The sequence below is a fragment of the Acanthaster planci genome, linkage group LG06 (genome assembly GCF_054643075.1).
Source record: "Acanthaster planci isolate LZ-2023a linkage group LG06, COTS_SCS, whole genome shotgun sequence".
In the NCBI taxonomy this organism is placed as follows: Eukaryota; Metazoa; Echinodermata; class Asteroidea; order Valvatida; family Acanthasteridae; genus Acanthaster; species Acanthaster planci.
Window position 1 is genome coordinate 2,107,901 of NC_141782.1, and position 15,725 is coordinate 2,123,625.

Consider the following 15,725-nt stretch of genomic DNA (forward strand, 5'->3'; position numbering starts at 1 on the left):
AGTGCTTTTATCATGAACCCTTCATTTTTATTCAAGGAGGGAAATGGAATGAAGTTGTCATTCTAACCAGTTCAATATTTAGCAGAGAACTTGGTACTAAAAGAGTATTTGACTACAACACTGGTAACAGGCCAGCCAGGCTATCACTTCACTTTTCGAGGAAATGCATGCCAGTCTTGACTTGGGGAGGGAACCTTACCAGACATGTTCCTTCGGCTGGGATTGGGCATGAGGGGCAGCACCAGAAGACAGAGTAGATACGCACCGGACAAGGCATTGTAGCGCAGTAATGAGGCTGTTGAGAAAGACAATAAACACAGAGTACAGCTACATGTATATTCATCTGAAATTACAACATATGCCCCCCTGAGCAATTTTGATTTGACCCTTCCTAGACCTAAAACCCACACCAGGAAACCAATGGCACATTCTCTGTAAATGTAACGCTCTTTATTCCTTCCAGTGGAGCCAATCCCCATGAAAATGTAACATCTACATGTATGTACATGTACACATACATGTACGTGGACATGTGGTTGGACTCTACAAACCTCAATACTGCAATATCCTCCAAAACCTTGATAGTGATGCATCAGGGATTATGGATAAGATACGAAGACAATGCAATACAGATGCAATGAGTTCATATAATTGAGGTGCATGTGAATACATTTGCAATATGCTATACATAGCAGTGCTGTGGTGGAGTACACCTGTACAAATTGTACATGTATGAATGCAAGTTTGTAAGTGTTTGCAAAAGACATGGAAGTATTGTACAATGAATGCCTATGTGTAAAATGTACATTCATGTACATGTTCTGCTAGTAGAGTACATGTACATGTACTGGTACATGCAGTAGGCATGGTATACTAGTACATGAAATGTGGGTCTGTCAGTGATTTTTTGCTCAGAACTATGTAGGTATTGGTACCATAATGTAGTTGCAATTTGTGAGGTAATGTTGATATTTTGGGCATGTTTCAACACATTTGATGAGTCCCATTTCACAAAAGACAGGGCAGCAGAAGATGTTGGCCTTTACCACTGATTGATGCACATGCAAGCTGCAACCTAAAAGGGCTCTAACTCTAGCATCCAGCTGGACGGGACTGTACGTGCATATGCTATTGGGCTGGGTATTTTAACAATCAACGTGCAATTCCAAACTGTTAGAAAGTCTGCCGCTGGACAACTGAGATTGTAAGGAGTTGATGGGAAAATTGGAATCCACTCTGTAAACTGTGAGAAAGGCATAAATATCCAGTGTTGGGGTCAAACCAAGCACAGCGATCTCACCGGTCAGAACTACTGGTCCAACCAAAAAATAGAAGAGCAGCCATGTGACAAAATATCGGGAGAGGATCCAAGCTTTGGTCTCTTGACCCCAGCGGGAAACGCCCTGGAGAGACTTGGACCAGGCCAACTTGATGGACAACTTGGCATTCCTCCAGAGGTCTCGGAATGGGAGTTCGCTCAGGCTCATCCCCGAGGTCATCGTCGTGGTGTCGTGGGCGGAGAGTTGGTCCGGCTCGTGATGGGCAGCTCGAACAGGTCTGGCGCGGTCGTAGACATCGTAGGACTGGTCTCCCGGCTCGTGATTGGCCAGTTTGTCACTGTCGCCGCTGATGTCCATGGATGGATCTGTCAGGCTGGTCCTACTCCCCTTGGCAGGCTTGGAGGTTAGGTTCATCACGTCTACCTCGTCACTAGCCTCATCCGCCGATGATAGATCTGCCAGTGCTACATCGGGATGAAGCTTAGCATACTTTCCTTTCGCTGTGTTGGCCATCTTATCCTTGCACTATCGCATCCAGTAAAACTACAAATCCTTTGCAGCAGGGTTGTACACAAGCAGCATTCCTACGCCAAACGCTCTGGTAATTAACGATGACTGAAGCAACAAATTGCAGACCTTCTCAGATGAAAAAACAAACAAGCAGCCCCAGTAGCTCTTCATGCACGTACCATGTACACACTGTCCAACCGAAAGCCTGGGGCCTTAACTGCTACGGTGCCAACTCTGAAAACTCTTAATACTGCAGAGTCCACAGGCAAACTGTGAAGGTACATGTAGCCAGAATACGTGTACAGGTACTGTACGTTGTATGTAAAGACATCAGGACAGCACAGACTGTAATGTGCACGTTTCAGTTTGCTTATCTTTCCACGCTGGCAAAGTCCAGCAGAGTCAGGTGGTTTAGATATTAGAAGCAAACACTAATTAATATAAGACCCGAGCTGTACACATTCAGAGGTCAGAGTAAATATAGTCTGGGGGACCTATTGGAGAGCCTCTTTCATCATTTTCGCAAAATTGGAGACGGGCGGGAAACCTTGTCTCAAGGGTATAATCTGTCGAATGCGTAATTCGGTGCAGGGGGAGCCGATCGTTTTCAACGAGGGATGATACAGGTACGTCTCTTGACACAAGCTCATCGGTGCCCTGGCCAAATAAATGAGGGAACCCAAATGACTTGTTTGACTCATTTACGACCAGTAGTTGCGTTACTTGATACGTGCCAATTCCAGAATGGATCCTACCAGTATGTGCATGCAGTGGGCACACTGAACACGTAGAGTGTGCGTGTTCAAGTACAACTTACCATTGTGTACAGGTCCATGTGTGTGTCTACAGTGCACATACTGTACCACTTGCACCCAAGTGTGGCATTGTACAGTGTAATCAGTGATGAGATTGACCAATGATAAAAACTGCTTCATGGCCTTGGAATCTGATGCCGTGACTCAATTTTGGCCTTGGCCTCAGAGACCCAGGACTCAGACTTGGCCTCGAAGGTTGTGGACTCGATTACAACACTGATTTAAGTGTTGTAAGGACAAACACGCCAAAACAACTACGGATCTTTTATTCTCACCTTTCCTTAGGATAGTTTGTCCCCTCACATCTGCTTCTGGACAGACAAATACCAATAAAGCTAGAAAACTGTCAATGTCCAACCCTAATTTCATGTTCTGACATGCACGTTCGTGTACCAACACAAAGTGGTGCCTCGTTCTGGTCACCAGATGTCTGCATATTTGGGTTGAACTCAAACCCAGGCCTTGTCACTTCATTTCTAAAACAAATCTACTTGAAAGACCTACTGCTATATCCCCCCACACAGTTAATGGGACTTTTTTTTTCATTTCAAGCCAGTCACTGTTTTGTAAACTACTTAGTCTTGGTGAAGATGTTGTTGTGATGTTGATAGTCTTGGTGAAGATGTTGTTGTGATGTTGATAGTCTTGGTGAAGATGTTGTTGTGATGTTGATAGTCTTGGTGAAGATGTTGTTGTGATGTTGATAGTCTTGGTGAAGATGTTGTTGTGATGTTGATAGTCTTGGTGAAGATGTTGTTGTGATGTTGATAGTCTTGGTGAAGATGTTGTTGTGATGTTGATAGTCTTGGTGAAGATGTTGTTGTGATGTTGATAGTCTTGGTGAAGATGTTGTTGTGATGTTGATAGTCTTGGTGAAGATGTTGTTGTGATGTTGATAGTCTTGGTGAAGATGTTGTTGTGATGTTGATAGTCTTGGTGAAGATGTTGTTGTGATGTTGATAGTCTTGGTGAAGATGTTGTTGTGATGTTGATAGTCTTGGTGAAGATGTTGTTGTGATGTTGATAGTCTTGGTGAAGATGTTGTTGTGATGTTGATAGTCTTGGTGAAGATGTTGTTGTGATGTTGATAGTCTTGGTGAAGATGTTGTGATGTTGATAGTCTTGGTGAAGATGTTGTTGTGATGTTGATACGCGAGACGGTGCTCACAAGATGAACAGCTGAAACACACGAACCGCAACTTGCCATGCCAGCAACAACATCTTGGGAAGTTGGTCAAATCTCCCTTCGAACTTGGGGGAAACTCACTGCGCATGCATTACTTACATGTACGAATGCAGGTGCTTCTCGTTTTCTGTTCACACATGCGCATACACATTGAACAGCCACGACGAAGTTGCACAATAGTCTGGTACAATCTTGCACGGTGCACTGGTCAAAAAATGTGTTTGATTGCGAGTGTATGGTACATCTACATTGTACATGTATGTACCTGCCACTGTTGGCTGGCCGGTCGACGGTCTGCCACAATGGACAGTCACATTATCATGGCGGCTAAGTTTTCGGACCCGAACTCTATCCAACAGCATGGACCGCACAAGTTTACAAAAGGTCGTGGCCTTGGACGAACTGTCGAAGAACATTACTTTCTTGCTTTTCACACTGGGATGACCTACTTTTTGAGCAGCAATTTGCAAAACATCATCCAAGTGTTTGGCCATTTTTTTGCATAGCACGCAAACATGTACTGTGTTCCCAGCTCAATGTACATGTACATTGTATACATGTAGCTCTATGGGACAATGTACATGTACACATACAGAACGACATGTACCGGTATTACATGTTCAGCATGTACAAGTCAATCTACAATCACATTCAAACAGGAGTCTGGGGAATAGACAGATCATGCATGATGCATTTTTCAACTGTTATACATATTCAGTGAGATAATTCAGCGTGCTTTATGTATAATGCTAATTAGGTGCGCACAAACGATACCGATTCGACCAACTTCCCAAGATGTTGTTACTGGGATGGCTAGTTGTGGTTTGTGCATTCCAGCTATTCGTCTTGTGAGTGCCCTTTCGCATACCAAGAACACAACAACATCTTGACCAAGACTACAAACTACGGTACTGTGCCATAGTTTACGGTTCCAGTATCCAATCTCACACTGTATACACTGCGAGAACAATAAAAAAAAATGCTCTGATCACAACATCAGCTACAAACTCATCACAGCTTCATGTAATCTGACTCGGCAGGTGTGTACAGTCATTCCAAATAAAGTGTTTGTGTAAATGGTCACAATGGGCGAATAGTTTTGGAACCGGACAACCTTATATTCACAGGATATCTACATTTTTGGAAATGGAACACTCAAGCACTAGGAAGAACGGCACTGAATCCAAATAGAGTCTAACGCAGTTCTGTTGATCCAAACCCTCTTGAAGAGGTCTTTCCTCTGGTAAACGTGGCAGGTCATATCGCAGAACTAAACTGTACATGTACTTCAGTTACTGTACATTTTTGCACAAAAAACCAAATATGTGAAACACAGCGAAAGTTTGCTTTCAATCCTGTCACATTTATTTCTGTCATTTTTCTACCTACATACATGTAGGTGAGTACATACACGCAAGTGAGAAAGCATGTACACAGGAATACGCATACATGTACATACTGTACATGTACAGTGCACACATTCTGTATATATGTGTCATCCAGTGTACTGGTACGTGTACACGTCTTTGCAAGTCAAGGTGAAATTCCTAGTAGCCAATACTGTACCACAGATTATACATGTATGTAGCCCAACAAAGCTTGCTGGGAAACTATTCAATTTGTTGCAAATACATACATGTACGCGTATACCGGGTACCAGTATATGACAACTTCATTTTGTACATGTACACCTCGCTTGTTTGGATAATATGCCAATGTGTGTAAAAATAGTGTTAATAATAATAATAACTTATTCATTTATAAAGCGCAAATTTCATATAGATACCGGTATGTTCAAATGTGTTGTACAATGAAAGACATTGAAATCGGCGGATTTGGGACTGTTAGGGTTAAGTGTGGAATAATGAATACACTTAAACATGGTTGAGCCGATGGCATACAAGGGCACCTCGGGCAGCTGCCAAGTGACCCACATTCACCAACATCAGTAAAGGGGAGACAGTAAGAAGCAGTTGCATTTTTAGAGGTGGGAGGTAAACCCCAGAGGAATAGTCTGGGTAAAACCCACGGAGTCAGGTAGGGACTGATAACCCAATCCACATATGGACCAGGCTGGGAATCGAACCCGGGACCACAGAGGTGGAAGGCGAGGAAAGAACTACCTTGCCAACCCGACTCCCCAACCCGACTAGTGTTTAATATTACATGTATGTAATGAGTAGAGCTAACCCAACTGCAGCTCAAGTTTGACTTCAATACAATGATCCACGGTAGATACAAGAATCACAGCAAAGTAGAAAGAAAAATGTCCAATCAAAATCAACTGCTATTTTTGGGTCGATTTCCTTTCCAATGGGCTAACATGAATTTCCTTCACTGTGAATTATTCCAACTGAATCAAATAAACAAGTTCATTTTTTTTTCCACAAGGGAAGTCCTTTCCCTAGGATGGGAGCCAATGCTTACTTGATGCCACCTGGTCTCCTTGACATTCACCACTCAATTTCTACCCGTGGAGCCTTGTGAAGCCTTGTACACCGTTTAAGCTGAGTATCCCACAAGGGATGACCCTGGAATGTCACATTGACTGTCGATGACAAGAGAGGATTATCTATCTGACCCTCTCACCAGGGTGGCATCTCCGGATCACATCGCTTGTGGCATCTCAATCGTCAATCCATACAGGCCAGCAGAACTACTACACAATATGCAGCCTAGTTTAATGTGCAGGTGCCCATGTTCATCCCAGTTTGACCATGTTGGGCCAGCATTTCTCCACAGTCTAGCAATGATTGATGCCGACAGTGAAGTACAGTCCACCCTGCCTACTCTATTAACAACTGCTGGGGGGGGGATAGGGATTACTCAGTGAGATCACAGCAGCATCCACAAGGAGCTTAAGAAATCATCTCCTGTTACCTGAAGCATCCAAATGGATACAAATATTTTCCCAAGTTCCATGCCGCAAGTTTCAGCCTATTTTGGACTAGGAGACTGCACTTCCCCTGGCTAAGGTCAGGCTCCGTGCACCAGGGCTGGCATAGTCTTGATGCCAGACACCAATGTTTGTACAATGGATCATACATGTACCTACATGTACATGTAACTATGGTTCTTTACAAACAATAGTACATCATGTCTCTTGTTCCAAGACTGTGGGGATGGTGATTCTCCAGACCGAGTCCTATGATGCAGTCTGTTCTTATGTTTGAAAAACCTGTTTCCTCTTTTCCTCTTTTCTGGTTCATTTCAGATCTTAATGAGATGCCTGTATTCAAACTTGCAACAAGAAGCTCCTTTTTCTACATGTAAATTTCAGATTGGATTTCTGGGGCTTACTGAACTCTGGTGAAGTGGAACACCAAATAACTACAATGTCTACTACATACATTCAGTGTATAATGTATCTTACATTGTGTGGAAGAAACAATAACCCCAAGGTTAAATAAAATCAATTATTCTCAGACAGTCCACAATCCTCCAACAGGTGGAGGAGTGAAGACTTTGAGCGTAGTGCGAAAAAAACAGTATCTGGTGGCGGTACATTAACCTTAATGTACCATACTCAAATTCAACAGCAGGATAAGCCAGACAGACAATCCTACATGTATTTCACTCACTCACCCACTATGTACTTTTCAAATGTGTTTGTATTAGTTGTGTGTGATAGTACAATGTACATGTATTTACCCTGGGGAAAATTTCCCTGAGGATCAGACAAAGCAAGGTCACTTGCAGAACAATGCATCCCAAATCAACTGGTATAGTGCACCTGAACATGCACTTGTACATGTATACACTGGACCTGGGTCATGCTATAACAACTATTAAGTGACAATCCCATCTGTGAATACCATCTATAAATTGAAAGCCCTATTCATTTTGAACACATTTACAAGTACTGTACATGTAAATATGTAGGTGCTGCATAAAACAAAAAAATATGCATTCTTTTCATTCAATGAACCTACATGTATTTGTAACACGTACGGTATTTCCAGTCCAAAAACCTAAGGTGCAAAGCCAGAGGTCTGATTCATCCATGTATGCTAAAGGCAACGAAGACAAACAATGGATCAATATTTATTCAAGCCATTATGAACATGATGAACGCCTGACTGTCCATGTGTGATATCGTGATCTGCTCACACACAACTGCAGCAAGCCCGCCATCATTAATTATAACAGGTGCAGCAATCTTGGCTGAATCGTGTCCGCCCGTGCATGGTGGGGTCGGCAATGGACAGTGAAAATGGGTGCTGCTCGGGGATGCTACACGTATGACAGCGTCTGTTGGGCACCCCGCCATCAGAGCATGGAGAACGCACGTGCGAGGTATTAGAATATTCACGGTGTCGAATGCATACATGCATACAGTGCACGTACCGGTAGGATGCATGATTTCTGTTAGTGTAGTAGTGCATTTTTCCAACTGACTTAAGTACACATGCTTTTTCACGGGTAAGAACGTAACACGTTATCAATGTTGAGAAATAAAACTATATATATCTACAGGCTCAATTTCCAGAACATTCTCACCAGCTGATAAACGCACACATGATGTCATAATAGTAGTTTATGTAAAAATAAACATTCACCTAGCATACGCACAGTGCATTTGGTGTTTTCAAGAACTTCTAGCATTTAAACTACAGTGGCCCTTCTTTTACACGAATTTAACCCCACTCATATTTTATTAAAAGTCCTATGTGGTCAACATTGGAAAAGGGATTAATCAAAATTTAAAAAAAAACAAATAAATTTACACCCCCAAAATGTGCTTCTAACAAACAGTCCACCATCTATTGCAATCATTTCCCAAACCTCATTCATGAAAAAATCCCTTTTCAGATTCTCTCCAAAGGAAAAAAAAAATCAACCATCAAATTGAGGCAGTTTAGTTAAGATTTGTAAATTAGGAAAAAGAAATTAATTAATATGAGGTACTGTACTGTATGTTAACATGCTCACTAGTTACAGTATAATTCCGTTTTTTTCTCATTACAATGAATAGTAAATTTGCTTTAAACTAAATGAAATTACAGCTGAATTCATAACAATTTCTGTTCAAAAAGAAAGTATCCAACATGTATTCATAAACATTATAAATGAACAGTTTTCCCAAGGCCAAACCGCTGCCAGATGACAGCCTCCAATGCCTTGTACCATGGGTTGGGCCATTGTTCTCTTAATATAACGTTCAATAGTGGACGGCCTTTGTGCTGCCCACACAGGCACAGTCTACGCCACTGGTGCTTTGTCCGCTGGCAAGTGTGCGCGCCCTGAGTTGTGGCCCGGCTGCTACTGACCCTGGAATTTCTCAGCTGCGTCGTGGGATGTACATTGTACATGTAGGTCGGCTGAGCCTATACAGCACTCTGCAGTGACGCTGGACCTGTGTACGACAGTCGGTCATCTGCGACAGCTGTTACCTCAAGACTTCTGAATGCTCCTTTCAGAAATAATTTTGTTGTTCTTGTAGGCACTGTTCCACAAATGTGCATGCACTGGACCATGGTCGACATTGATCAGATAAAGCACGAGCTGGCAAACAAAGCATCCAACACCTCTAAAATTCAAATGGATGTGCACTCAACCCACTGTATGACCGTAACAAAGACAATAGCCTGAATAGGGAGTGCATGTACACATGTGCTTGCGTGTACACATCACAGGTGGCCACTTCGACATGAAAACTGAAAGTGACAATTCAGTAGCAGAGGAATAGAACCTAAAAAAGGTTCAGAGTGAGCATGTGATAACATGTACGGTATCTACATATACATGTACCAGATTTATAAATTACGATTGCTAAAAGCATGCATAAAGGATGTGATGTAATGGACCTACATGCACTTCCTATGCAGTTGCCTTACTGTTACAACATACACTGTACATTTTGTTTTGGAAGCACTTCTGCGAAAATTTGTCTGAAAACATACTGTTACATGTACAAAGTCCATGACCTCAAATTCATTGGAATGGTTTACTCAATACATGAAATGTGGCCTCATGTACTGTACATTGTATTTTTTATCAGAAGATTACGATTGTGAGGAATTTTAAAAATACCATCGTGCAGAGGTTGCTAAAAGATTCTGGTTTTATTGGATTGGTCTGAAAGCAATACATACTGGCATGCATTTGAGCAATGCATGAGCTCCAGTCTGGTCTGCCTGGAATGGTCTGAAGTACGCATGGCCTGATTTTCATCAGAATGAGCACAAAGCACTACGCACACGCAGTGCATAGTGGTTGGTGGAAATGGCATCCAAGGGTCTACCCACAGTCTCCCTTTGTCATACCTACAGTCTCCCTTTGTCATTTTACCGTACTCTTGTACCGGTGCAGTCCACATAGGCTACGTACAGTGTCACTTTGTCTCAAATACGGCTACATGCATGCACTAGTACATGTACATGTATAACATTGATCGGAACAAAATTGCTGAATGCTCTTAAGTTAGAGCCCAACAGTTGTGCTTCAGGGACATAGAAAAGTTAAACTGAGCAATGACCTATGCATTGTAATATTTTATTAAATCCATGATTTGTACGTATGCCATCACTGTACCATTTCAAGTTGTTTGCAATCTCTCCTTTGATACCATAGCTCAATGAAATGAAACCAACCATTAATGATCATTGCCTGCTACTGTGCAGCTGCTTTTGCACAACGGTGTGAAATCTGACTTCCCTGTTGCCACTCCCAGGGTGTTTGGGGCACTTTGTGCAAACTAACCAATATGCATGCATTTTAGTACTAGTAGTGACGCGACACTGGAAACTGTAATGCAACATGAAGCAGAGATATAAGATCATAAATTTATCATTGTTGTTGCGTACTGTGTAGCATTCAATGTCAGGTAGTAAGTGAAGTCAAGTTTGTAAGATACCTGTGAAGACGTGGAAATCTATGCCATTTCATTTAAATGGAAAATGTTGGGCATGATCTGCACATCAGACTATCAGTTGATTGCAATGTCACTGTGCTATACTGCATGAAATCTTGGACTTACAATGTACTGTAAGTTACATGTGTATGTACAATGTACATGTACAGTGTACATGTAGCTTTCTCTAAGCCATCCTCTAGGGTCAATGCACCATGAATTACACGTACAGAAAACGGGATCAATTGATGGCATCTTTTTAAGCAAGCGTTTTTTTAATCTAATTGTCCAAATTCCCTTTTTGAGGTAGGCATATTTTACAGATTTTTGGATCATTGTAAAACTTTTTAATTGCTAGTTTTTATTGTTTACAATAATTTGTTTTACTATTTTTATTGTTTTTAGTGTAATTGTATTGTAGTTTTAACCAGTGTCTTAACTTTTTGGAAAGCGCCCTGGAGCACGATTTTATCATGGACGGGCGCTATATAAATACTAACTTATTATTATTATTATTATCCACCAGTGAGCACACCATTTGCAATTTACAGCACAGTGCAATGGAGTGATCACATGGATCCAGTGATTTGCGCCTGTCTCATCGTGTCCTTCCAACATCACATTACTCCTTTGGTACCATCCGAAAACCAAAGTATCTACTTGTATACAACATGCATGACTTCTCATTAAGGGCTTACAATGCAGATGAACTGTCCTGTCCACATATTGACCACAGAGGTCTACCAGTACATGTACATATAACTTTGATTGCTTGGCTAACCATGCTCATCCAAGACACTGACAACACCCTCAATTCAGTGTCAATTGTCACTAAGCATTGAGAAACTACTGCTGCAGGAAATGAACAGTGCGGTATGAGCCCTGTCATGTCTGTGCAGTATGCTGAATGTGATCGATTGATTAGTGACACTGCTGTGCTATCGTTTGCTCTTAAACTTCAGGTACCGGTATGATCCATTGATCCTTCTTCTGTCAGCTGATCACCTGTTCTTTCTAATTAATAACAGTCATAACAGTTGTGGAAGAACGTTTGGGGAAGAGTTCCATGTTGGACAACCACATTTGGAAAGTGTCACAAACAGGTGTTTTAATGAATCTGGGTCATCTCGTACCCGGGACAACTCATACCCAAGTCAACTCGTGCCCCAGTCAACTCGTACCCCAGTCAACTCATACCCAGGTCAACTCGTGCCCCAGTCAACTAGTACCCCAGTCAAGTCGTACCCCAGTCAACTCGTGCCCCAGTCAACTCGTGCCCCAGTCAATTCGTACCCAAGTCAACTCGTACCCTTGCATGTATTATTGTCATCAGTGGATTATCCTAGCAATGGCTGCTTTGCTTGCAAACAATCAATTTTTAAATTAATTTTAATTTATTACATTATACAACCCTCTCCTTCACTTGAAAAAAATCCTTGTAAGTTGGGCCACCGCACGAACCAAATCTTGTCGCGTGCCGGAGCGCAAGTGCTGCACCAGTGCGGCCCGCCTGGCAAAATCAGTTTTGCTTCCGGAGTTGCCTTTGATGGTGCACAGGTCCTACTCTGATCAGTATCCAATCCAAATTTGTGCACGGCTAACAGCCTATGGGAAACATAGGCCGATACTCCTATGCCCTACCCCTAGAATTCTGCCAGACTCTAGGATTCATCACATGCTCTGTTTTCCTAAGTCAAAAAGGTGGTGCGGCAAACCCCATAGACCTAGGCACAGTCCAATGCTATGGGCAAGCAAGTCAGGTTTTTAAGAAAATGGGATAAACTTGTTGATATTTTCCTTGCTTTATGATGATTGCAAAAATTGTGACAGAACGATATACAGAATTTGTTCAAAACATTTTGAAAAGGGTAGCCGAAGCATGTTAAGCATAATAAATAAATAGAGGCAAACCACCACTGCACCTACCTCCAGAACTGTGGGATCCGACGTCCGCCCCACTCCCAGGAACGTTCGTGGGAGCGGAGCGGACGTCGGACCCCACAGACTGTGGGTATATGTAGAGTACACTGCACCAAATCCCTACTACATCTTATTCTCATTAGCTCAGACAATTTGTGTTTATTAACATAGGCCTACCTGCCAACAAAGTTACTCCCAAGAAGATCTTGAACAGCACTGTTGACAGGGCAATTTTGCCCACACTCAGGATCCCCATGATGGCTGCGAATCCCTCGGGAGCTCAAGCCTCCAACGAACTCAGCGGCCGCTCAGATCAGGCCCGAAATCCCCGTTCCTCGCGTAGGGAAGGAAAGAACAGACTGTAGCTCCGAGGGTTGCCCTTGTGTACAAATATCTGCAGATATCAGGCTCGAGAACTGCATCAGCTTACTGCAGACATCTTCCCTGAGCCTTGAGTACGCCAGCAAGCTCTGCGTAAAGACACGGAGAGTTCACGAATGGTACGGTGCAGCAGTTGATAATGACCCGCCTTTTGTGTCAGCGATTGCACGCTCTCCGCGTGACTGCAACTAGGTCATCCGCGCGGCTCTCGTACGCCGAGCTTCGCTCGCAAGCCGAAGTCTGAGGAGTGAAGAGGTTTTCCGGCACTCGGCTTTGTTCTGTTGGAGGCTGTTTATTCACCGTTGGGGTCAAACTAGGCCTAGTAGCGCTCGAATGATATAAAAATACTTCAGCATTTTTCGATCAACAGAATATTAGTAGGATTCTTGTCTAGTAAAAATGGACTGGGGGATCTGTTTGTGGTAACAACGAAATCAGGCGTAAAAATTGGGCAAATTATAACATGAAGCCGAAATTGGTTAAATCCCGTGCGTTAAGTTAGTTGTGGATCGATGAGGGCGATATAACATTCAACTTGTACACTTTCTCGTGGCTCTCTCGCGATTTCGTTTATCCCCCCATGCATGCAGCGCAAATCAGTCGGCGGCTTCACATGATCTTCTGCGTCTGGTGTGGTATGCCTACATGCCGCAGGGTTTTGATTTAGTTTGTGCGTGTCAGGGTGAATTGTTTAAGACAATTACAGCAACATGATCAATCTCGCTGATCGTTGAGGCGATCGAGGCCGCAGCAGTGGTCTGTTATCTTTTTGTGGGACGTGCATGATGGGTGGATTCCAGACTAGATCTATATTGAGTTATTGAGAAAATTCAGGCTGGTGCCATTGCCTGGAATATTAATGATAATTATGGGGATGGATTCAGTTGTATGGTTGTATTGAACATAACTGGTTTCTTTTCTTTGTATTGTTGCAGGTGCCAACGGAAAAATTCAAGTTGCATTTCCAGTACAACAAGAAAGACCTAACAAAAGGCTTTACCTTACCTGGGCCAAGTATTACTTGGTCAGACATTCAAAGATCTGAAAACCAGTTTGCCCAGCAGATGAGCAACATGCAGCAGATGAGCTCGGCAGTGTCGGATTTTGTCCTTGCACTGACATCTTTCGGGACGGCTATCTCCCTCTTGCGCCAGAACAGCTTTGCCTCGGCTGGCTTTGCCCTGATGGGAGCAGTAGCGAGCTGCGGGACCTACCGCTTCAGTCGTGCCTCTCCCTCCCCCGCGGTCCTCCAGTTACACCAGGCCATGGCCTGGGTGACCACCATTCTTGGAACATCGCTAGTGGCTAGTGGGTTCCACCGGCGGTATGACAACTCGGTCATGTCCGCCGTGCACATGGGCAGTGCGTTAGCACTCATTTGTTTGTCAAAGGTGACAGACGTTCTCGCTCTGCAGACAGAGGAGTTCTTGGTGTCAGCGGTGTCTTCTGCGGCTGTTGTTTCCATCGGTGTCTTCAGCATCCTTCACACCAACCCCTTTGGGATTTTGGCAGCAGTTTTGTACGGTATCGCAGCAGCGGTTGGAACAACAGGAGAGCTGGCTAGCATTCTGCGCGTTGACTGGTTTCACTATCTGCTCGCCTTCGCCAATGTGGTGTTTTTACGAGCTTTCACATATGCCACTCCTCACGTGTATTACAAGGACAACTGAATTTTTGAAAGTCACAGAAAGATCGAATTGTTCAGTTTTGATCAGTTGATTGCAACATGTTCTTGCTCAGTCTTCCAATGCCTGAAATTGTTCTTATTTCCTTAGAACAGTGCAGCCATCTTGACTAGTTTCAACTTTCATGCAGCTTAATGTCAGTAAGCAAGGTTTAAGGCTCACTTTACTATACGCGCAGAATCTCCATGCTACATGTGTTCATGTGTGTGTGCTCGAAACAAGTGGCATGCCACGATTTCATTACTTAATGACAGCAGAACTGCTCATGAAAAATGTTCATAAATTCAGGACAGGCCTGTCCTTTCAAAGTTTAGTGAAGTGACAGGTTTGTAAATACGGTGGGAGGGGGCAGATTAGATTTTTCAACTGACTTTGTTAACAGAGGGTTCATGGGAAGAAACGATTTAGGAATTATAACTGGCGTAAGGGTGGAAATCTCATTGAACACTGCAGAATTAAACCGAATTTGGTAACTAAGGAGCGTTTAGGAACCATAGACTAGTCACGAGTCTAAAGACATCCAATATTTGCAAAAAGGCAAACCAAATATGGCCACTTAGGAGAGGACATTTCATAGTTTGAGAATACATGTGACTCGTTTGAAGTTGGACACTTCATTGAAGTCACTCTGATAGTCTGCAAAATTTTTGACATTACCGTTTCCTTTTTGCTGAAGTGCTTGTTACAAGTATAAAAACCCACATTTGAATTTGTGTTTCTTTGTTTGCATTTTGCTGTGATGACTGTTTTCACTAGTTTAGGTTTGTGTCATTCACAAGCTTTCATTTTTGACAGTGTTGACCTGTTACACACTTTGATAATGACGATGCCAGGAGAGTGGAGTCTTAGTATATTGATGTAATGTAACTCCATATTGTACATGTAGCTGTGTAAGTTTTGTTTTCATTACTGCATACAAAAGACTAGTTGAAACCATTCATGACAAAACTCCCGTCTTTACGCTGTATTCTTAGAGGCTACTTTTGATAGAATTTTGATGGCAGTAGATTAAAGGCCCATCTTCATTGCACAAAAGTGCAGCTTGTAAAGTGAAATATATGTATTTAATCAGCATCAAGGTTTCTATTCGTGCAT

The 15,725-nt window shown here is 42.8% G+C and overlaps 2 protein-coding genes across 14 annotated transcripts in view; one reads left to right on the forward strand and one right to left on the reverse strand.

Annotated features, from left to right (window-relative positions):
- The window catches only part of LOC110973658 (piezo-type mechanosensitive ion channel component 2-like), a 58,280-nt gene extending 56,126 nt beyond the window's left edge, over positions 1-2,154 (reverse strand). For all 8 annotated transcript variants that reach the window (XM_087138140.1, XM_087138138.1, XM_087138137.1 and 5 more), the window contains exons 1-2: positions 1,301-2,154; positions 200-295 (exon numbers count right to left, since the gene is read on the reverse strand). In XM_087138140.1, coding sequence (XP_086994266.1) covers positions 200-295; positions 1,301-1,793 — 589 coding nt within the window. In that variant the 5' untranslated portion in view covers positions 1,794-2,154. The remainder of the gene's footprint in view (positions 1-199; positions 296-1,300) is intronic.
- A 99-nt stretch (positions 2,155-2,253) lies between these two features.
- LOC110973749 (uncharacterized) lies at positions 2,254-15,704 on the forward strand. Of its 6 annotated transcripts, XM_087138142.1 has the most exons (3): positions 2,286-2,416; positions 12,736-13,064; positions 13,881-15,704. In XM_087138142.1, exons 2-3 carry the CDS (start codon positions 13,062-13,064, stop codon positions 14,613-14,615), a joined length of 738 nt encoding a protein of 245 aa, XP_086994268.1. In that variant the 5' UTR covers positions 2,286-2,416; positions 12,736-13,061; the 3' UTR covers positions 14,616-15,704. The 6 variants fall into 6 exon arrangements, with proteins under 6 accessions (XP_022080501.2, XP_086994268.1, XP_022080505.2 ...); XM_022224809.2 differs by lacking the exon at positions 12,736-13,064 and having other exon boundaries at positions 2,254-2,416; XM_022224813.2 differs by lacking the exons at positions 2,286-2,416; positions 12,736-13,064 and adding an exon at positions 7,786-8,087.
- Positions 15,705-15,725: the final 21 nt, after the last annotated feature.